Raw genomic sequence first — 8,255 nt, 5'->3', positions numbered from 1 at the left:
AATTGTGGCAAGTACAGTAACAGTATGCACCCTGTACTTCAGGAAGGGTACGAAACATAGTATATGCAGTACGCTGTACGTACAAGGAGCATATACACCAATAGTATCTAACTGGTAGTTTCTATGAATAGATAATAACAACACAGTACTAAAGACTTGGAATTGATAAGTATTATGAGTTTCCTACATTTCGCCTTAATCATTTATGTGTTCTCCTTGCCTTTGCATCCTTTTAAGTTCAACCAGTAACATAGGCACAATCAGACGCAGTTATGGGTGTTGATAGTTCTTCTATCAGACGCAGTTATGGATGTTCATACTACTTCTATCATAAGGTAACATGAATGAGCACATTAAATATCTACAGTAGTTACCAACAGAAAATGCCTTCTTTTGTAGTTCATCTAATCCTTATAATATTTTATACAGAGCAGGGACTGCCAGAGATGCTACCATAGAAAAATAAAAGTTCAGGAAAACTTGAACCTCAAATGCCACAGAGATGCATGATTTTTACTAATGGAAGACCTAACAACTATGATTTTCCTTGTGGTGGATGCGACTAGATCTGGGTGTGATCCAATAGCGTATCAGACAGAATTTAAATACTTGCAGGAAATAAGGATAGAGACTCTTGGTCAAGTTGAGATACCAGAGTCACACGACGGAGATTAGTCCCTGGCCCGACAACGTCCATTAAAGTCAAGTCATTAACAAGAGATTCCCAGTCTCCATTTACAATATGTATTATGGATGCAAGCATAGCCAACTGGTGTTTCTTCTCCATCTGGCAAAGTAGACCGAAATCAAGAAACCTGAAATGAATATACAAATTAAAAAAATATATTTACTCGATAAACAATAACAAAGCAGTTTTTAGCAAAGAACTACTAGACAGCCTCTGGTTCTTCCCGTGAGGCAAAAAATTTGCATGAGCAAACTAAAACTAGTAGAGGACATATACATACATTGCATCTAGCAATCTGAAACTAATAAAGGACATAAAGATTCATTGCATCTAGCAAACTGAAACTAATGTAAAACATATTGCATCTAGAAACAGTCCCTTAGCATTTCCGCTACTGATAAATGTTCCTAGTTCCAGAAATATAACTAAATGCTAATTGCTTAGTATATAACAAGCAATGTAGCTCTTTCCCATACCCAATTTTTCCTTCAGGTGTATAGCGCAAGTTGCCAGGATGTGGATCCGCATGCAGTAAGCCCGTATCAAGTAGTTGAACTAGTGACGCTTCGACTCCCTTATTAACCTTGAAACCACACAAACATGAAAAGACATTGCAATTGGTCATTTGGTCTTCATATAATAGTTTAGTCAAATTCAACATCAGAATATGCTAAAAGAAATTAAAGATCCAGTTAGACCAGAACCAATTCCTTAATAGGTAAGTGTAACAACTTAACAAGTGTGCAAACTGTAGCTCAAACTGAAGCAAGCATGAGGGTTACACCAATTTTTGCAACTCAAATAAAATCAAATATGCTTCTCAGGTTTTAGCTAAATCTAGGTGATCTCTTGAATCCTCGAAAAGTTGACAATACAGTAAGCTGAAGTGTGTACTCATTTAAGGCTTGTTTGGTTACCCCAAAAAACTAGAAAAGTGCATTACAGGAAATCATTTCCAATAACGCTTTTCTTTCTTGTGTTTGGTTCCCACTTGGAAACCAATAAGGAGCATGAGGTAGCACCGTCCTATTGGCTGACTGGTGAATTCTTCAACCTCTTTCCTTTTCTTGGGTGTCTAGGAAATTAACCAAACAGCCCCTAAGTGACTTGTAATAGAAGTTCCATGACTTGTAATAGAAGTTCCTGTGAATTTTGATGTCCTTAAATTTCATGTTACCAGCCAAGGGACTCAATTTTGGGGTTTGAGGTTGAATTTAGTAGTATAAACCTGAAAAAGAAAGTATCAACTTTAGTTCTTTTAAACTCTGATTGACTGCTTCCTGAACTTCGACAACTTTATGCTGTGTATGCATCTTGATACACCAATTTTACAAATAAGAAGTGAAACAGAATTTGGAATGAATTGTATGTGATATTGCAATCTATAATCAATGTCCATAGGATGTTCATGCTATTTTACCAAGGGTGTCAATTTGGCATCCATGTGATCCATCTAAGACAAGAAAATATCAAAATTGTCAAATTTCATATGTGTACAAATGTGGTCATCGCAAAACATTTATTCAGCATGGTGAATATAACAAAAATTAGGTTCATTCTTATCCAAAGAGGGAAACAAACATGTAGGAGAAAAGGCACAAATCATTCTATTGAACCATGTTAGATTTCACTGAGATATTTCAAAGGAAAATGAAAGTAAGAAAACCTGAACAGAAAGTTCTTTACAAGCATTACCAAATCAAGAAGACGTGTTTTTGTCTCCAGTTGTTGCTTCTGTGAGTAGTGAATTTTCTCATTACCAAATCCTCCTGCCCGTAAGAATAAGTCGCTGGGACTTTCACCTGCCATCCATTCCACTGTCAGGACTTTCTTCCTGGTTAAATGTCTAAATACTTTTGGGACAACCATAAATGAATATTGGGAATGGGCTTCCTGCATATAATAGTAATAAGCATGAGATGGTTTAACGAAAAAAACTGTTAAAACACAATATATAGCACAAGAGAAATCTGCCTTAAAAAAGTTGCTTAATTACCAAGAATTTGGTAGCATTCGTAGCTTCTAACGTATAATCCAACTCACCAACTAGACCTTTGCCAAGCTCATCAGCATAGAGAGCAAGATCACTCTTTCTATTTGCCATTTTTCTCAAAAGTGACAGCTGTCAATTTAAGAAGGGAAAAAAAAAAGGAACACCGAATCAGATGACCAATTTCAAACTGAAGTTTTTGACAGAAATAGCGATAAGGAAAATTCTAGCTCCCTCAAGTTACAAATCCCGCTATCTAACCAAAGTAGGGTATATATTCAGAATATCCAGAATGCAAACAATGTTCCAGAAAGGAGTTTCAGCAGCCAAAGTAATTCTCTAGAGCATGGCCCATGGACAGAGCCACCTAACACTTCAGCTTTCATGTTTAATGTTTATTTCAACAGTTGAGGACACTTCAGATGAACCACAGATAATACTTCAAGCAGTAAATTACAATAGTGTCATTCAATTGAATGATACTTTTTTTTTACTTAAATACAGAGTCTAGGTTAAATAAAAATATTAACTACTTTAGGGATCAATTGTCCAGTGAACTTTTGAATGTGCACCTATAAGATATCGACCAGTTCCCACATCATAGTTTTCAAAGGTTTTCATCTATCAAATAAAGGCGTGTTCCCACATCAAAGTTTTCAGAATATTTCCATGTTCAACAATTTGAGGACACTCAAGATACTTGAAATTGGAGTCACACATCGAAAACAGTATCAGTTTTAATATTAATAAGTGTAGCATAAAATCTTTCAAAAAACATTATGTACCCGAGAATAGGTATGTCAAATGGAGAGGCTGCTCGAAACCAGTTCATGTCTGATTCATGTTTGACTTAGTGCATATCTTGGTTTAGCCTTGCTCAATAGCAAGACAAGAACTCGAGCCTAAATTTGACTAACGATCTGAACTTGAATCTTGCTCACTCATGGTTGGCTCAAATAAGCTCGATGCATTTATGTTTGCGTGATGTCTGAAACAGGAATATATGATAATATAATAATGCATAACCCAATAATTAATCATTTGATTTATTATTTTTATACAAAACTCTCTAATTTTATCTGCTCGATTTTTGTAATAATTATGTGAATTTATTAATCAGCATCGAGCTGAATTGAGCTCAATACACTAACACTAGTTATCGGTTCATCTACTGCTAAATTACACTTTTCGGGATATAACAAGCCCGACTCAATTATTTGGAAGTCAAAAACAAGCTGAACACAAGCCGACCAACTTAAGCTCAAAATATAAACAAGCCGAGCTTGAGCCTGGCCTATTGAGTTTCAAGCAGAATTTAACGGATTGCTCTCTGAAGTTCGGATCTCTTACGCCCTTACCTGATGGTCACTTCCATGGATAGAAGCACAACCTTGAAAGACAGTTACTTAAAGATAGGACTCAGTTTCCAAAAGAAAACACTCCGAGGCCAAATTTATTAGATTGTTAGCAAAGATTAATCTCTTGTTTATTTCCTTCATAAGAAGTAGGCTATTATAGTGTATGCTTCTTTTTTCACGCAGAGGTTTTACATGAAACAGGAACTCAACTAATGCAACTAAAAGTTGTGCTAGTAGCTACTGAAGTAGAGAAGCAAAATGAATATGATATGTTCATAAGTAACCATCTAGAGGATGGTTAAGAGATACAAGACATCACACATACTCTTATGGCTAAAAAACACAGGTTATGGATGTGTTGGAAATACAAAATTATAACCCTCAACCTTTACTGCAACTTTAGAGTTTTGGTGGAGTGGTAGGGACTTTAAGATGGTATCAGTATCAGAACAACCCAGGTTAGAAATTTTCTTGCCATAAATCTCGAAAGTGGATTAAAAAGAGATACCGCTCCGTGAGTCCAGGCTTCGGCTCATGAAAGGGCCCTCAACTTGCTGGGGTATGTTAGAGTACGAAATTATAACCCTAAACCTAGGATACCCCGACACATTATTTAGGACTCCGTACCTGTGTCCGACACATTTCGGGTACGGGTACGCACCTGAACTGGAGGGACACAACATAATACTTTTTGGGTCTCAAGGAAGAAGAAAACCAGTGGCTCTTGTGGTTGTTCAGAAGAAGATGAGTCTGTTCTTGTGGGGGAAGAGGGTATCACATGATGCCTTTCTATTTCTTGGCTGTTGGCCTGTGATGATGATATCACAACCCCTGTGACAAGCACATGGGGCCTAAAAAGGGTTATTTTTTGAGAGTTGATGGGAGTTTTTATTTTTTACGCTAAATTTTCCCTTCTTTTTCTTCTTGTAGGGGAAAAGCATTATCAAAAAACAGATTTTATAGGTATTTGGAAAATAAGTTAAAATACTTGTAAGAGAAAAAAAAGAACATTATAAAAAACACATGATTTTTCATACTATTAAAATCATAAATTATGAATATTATTACATTTAGCCATGTCCCCATACCCTATCTTTTACAAATTTACCGTGTCCCATACCCGTACTCATACCAGTTATACCCGTACCAATGCAACATAGCCCTAAACCCTCACCTTAACTTCAAAGTTTTGATGTAGTGGCAAGGACTTTAAGAAGTAGGTATAATTTTTGGGATAAGTATGCAGTAGATATTGTGTTACTTATCATATCTGAAGTTTCCCTAAGGAGTTCTAGGTATTTAATATGTATAAAAGAGTAATATGCACCAGGAGAAAAAAAAATACTGATAAGCTCTGAAGAGAGAAAGAGACTTCACAAGGACAATGCCAATCTTCATACAAGAATGAGAACCATAATGCGAAAAAAACGAACCTCATAGAAGTTATTCCTTCACCATCAGACAACAAATGATTAGAGTAGAGAAGCAGAAACATCACTTAAGTGCACGTAAGATAATTAATCAAAAGAAGATATATGGCCACATGGTTTTTGTATGATCACTAATCAACCAAGAATATGTAACTTGCTATACATCACCAATTTACTTAGTTGCAAACAGATCCATCGAAGGGAAAAAAATTTATTTGTGGCTATGTCAGTACAAATTATAAGACAGAAGAACAAAAAAATATTAACTAACATGCAAGCCAAAAGACATAGAATACAAACCCCAAGACGGAGAATATAAACATCTCGTACAACCGCATGGAGCAAGTTTGGACGTTGAACTTTTACAGCCACTACAGAGCCATCAAGTGTACAGCCACGATAAACCTGAGCTACAAAAGAAAATGTCTGTATAATATTGCAATTTTAAAAAATCCTTTCAGAAATTAAATAATGTTACACTTATTGAATTTAATGAACATGTACATGCCGATGCTAAAAGTATGAAAATTCTCAAATTCAAATTACCTGGCCAAAGGAAGCAGCAGCGACAGGCTCCTCGGAAAGGTAGCTAAAGATGCTCTTTGTTGGGCATCCGAATTCCTCCTCAATTGTCTTCATTGCGACTTCCCTTGGAAATGGAGGAATTTTATCATGCAACTCAGAAAGAGCCTGTGGTGATAGTCATAGCACAAATTACAAATAAAAAAATAAAACCAAAATGATTCAGAAACCAGAGTCACAACTTTGAATGACAAAGGAATTTTACTACAATAAAGAAGACAGTAATTTCTATAAGTTCACAACAAAGATGGAAAAATATTAATATACTTGTATACATACTAACAAAGTCAGAGAGGACTAGAAAAGAGAGCAATTTAAAAAAAATCAAATTAACACAAAGTAGGATCTTCGCGTAGTATCAGGATGTTTGCAATGCCTTGATCATGTTAAGCACAGGGTAAAAGCGGTATATCCTTGCTTTTCATACCAGTATAGCGCACGTGCTTTGCACGAGAGCATATCAGTTTTGTTTTATATTTTTAAAATTTTTTTATTGGCTGCAAAATAATAAAATGACTTATATAGCAATATAAAATGTGAATGGTTACAATTTTGTTTAAATGAATAAATTGTACGATAAAACTGTGTATAAAGAACTGTACGGATAATTATTATAGTTTGGATAATTGTTATAATTTATTCATAATTCATTAAAATAATTATAATATATTAAATAATTTCTTCTCTTTTAAATATAATAATATTATACATAGCATAGTTATAATACTATTAGTAACTACATTTTAATTTCATAATTAGTTTATTACACTATTAGTAAATAATTTACTAAATTGTATAGTTATTAAATTATAGTGTAATGTATTTATTTAAAAAATACTATTAAAATCATTATACTATTAATACTATTACAATTGCAATAAATACAAATTATTTTTCATACTATTATCATACTTTTAAAAGGCTAATAAGATGAAAGGTAATATGCAGTCCCCCATAAGAGGTGAAACCCAAAGGCATAACTCATAAGGCATAAGCCTAATGAAGTTTTATTATTTTTAATTTTTCTAGGATTTTTAAATATTATGTGAAGATAAATTATAGATGAATTTCAAATTTCTATTAAATAACATAATTAAATAATAAAATAATAGTGTGACCAAATGTTTGAATAAGTGAGAAAATGCATAACTAATATGAGGTTATATATAATTAGTGAATGATTAACTACAACTAATGACATATTTGAGAATTATCAACTTAAAAGGGCAAAAATGGAAATCAAAAATTTTGACAAGGCAATCCTCTTTTATATGTAGTATGATAAAAAAATCTGTGTTTATCTAATAATGCAAAATTGAACTCTCTGCTGTTTCTCATGCAAGAAAAATATCAAAAATAAAACTTATAACAAACCAAGTACTGCATGATAAATTTTGTAGATGACATTTGAGCACACAATGGAGATAAATAAATAGATTATTACCAGTTAGACATTGCATGAACAACTACATCTGATACAGATATGAAAACAACAAGCAAGTACATAAACAGTCGCTCATTCCTTAAGTTATTTGGTTAATTGCTTACACAAAGTGTAAGCACATTATCTCCATAAATTATTTGTATCACAAGGTGGAATGCTCATATATACTTATAAGTCCAAACATTGAAGTTGTGACTGAAAAAGATGAAAAGACAGTCTTAGGAACTCTTTCGCCTGACCTTGGAAACGTCTGACCCAATTATGTCCGGCCTGGTAGAGAGCGACTGCCCAACTGCATTAGCAAGTAAAGGCATGTCACTAGCAATTTTCGAAATTCAGTGGCTGCAATGAAGAATCTAAATGTGTAAATCCCATGTGGCAGAACTAAAGTAAGCTGTAAACTTTTGGCTAATACTGGTAAAGAGAATTGACTTGTTTAAATAAATTATCCATCCTACCTTTCACAAAAGTTGGGCCAAGATTCAGCATTGCCTCTTTAAGGAGCTGTCCAGTATAAAACTCTGGACTGTCAGAACTGTTATCCCCGTCTAGTCCATGTCTATTCATCTTGAAAGTCTTGGAAGTTTGCATTTTTATTGCAGCAGATGCAAACGAAGAAAATACCTTAAGAAAACAAAAAATATTAATACACTTTTAATGCTAATGGAAGTTTATCAGCTATACACAATGTATGTCCATCGCTGATTAATGTACAACTGCAACTACAATTACAGTGGCGATGGAAGGAAAATTTCTATGTTTC

General features: G+C 34.1%; 1 protein-coding gene across 2 annotated transcripts in view; it reads right to left on the bottom strand.

Moving 5' to 3' along the window:
- The window catches only part of LOC109819480 (uncharacterized protein slr1919), a 34,620-nt gene that overhangs the window by 17,182 nt on the left and 9,183 nt on the right, over positions 1–8,255 (bottom strand). The window contains exons 3-10 of one of the 2 annotated variants that reach the window (XM_020385218.1): positions 7,951–8,116; positions 7,732–7,784; positions 6,013–6,156; positions 5,767–5,871; positions 2,685–2,810; positions 2,384–2,581; positions 1,165–1,271; positions 653–815 (exon numbers count right to left, since the gene is read on the bottom strand). In XM_020385218.1, coding sequence (XP_020240807.1) covers positions 653–815; positions 1,165–1,271; positions 2,384–2,581; positions 2,685–2,810; positions 5,767–5,871; positions 6,013–6,156; positions 7,732–7,784; positions 7,951–8,116 — 1,062 coding nt within the window. Of the gene's footprint in view, positions 1–652; positions 816–1,164; positions 1,272–2,383; positions 2,582–2,684; positions 2,811–5,766; positions 5,872–6,012; positions 6,157–7,731; positions 7,835–7,950; positions 8,117–8,255 lie in introns of those variants that run through there. The other variant, XM_020385226.1, reaches the window with a different exon arrangement.

This window comes from Asparagus officinalis, chromosome 1 (assembly GCF_001876935.1).
Source record: "Asparagus officinalis chromosome 1, Aspof.V1, whole genome shotgun sequence".
NCBI classification, from domain to species: domain Eukaryota; kingdom Viridiplantae; phylum Streptophyta; class Magnoliopsida; order Asparagales; family Asparagaceae; genus Asparagus; species Asparagus officinalis.
Note: the sequence above shows the minus strand (reverse complement) of the source record. Positions and strands in the feature narration are given on the sequence as shown.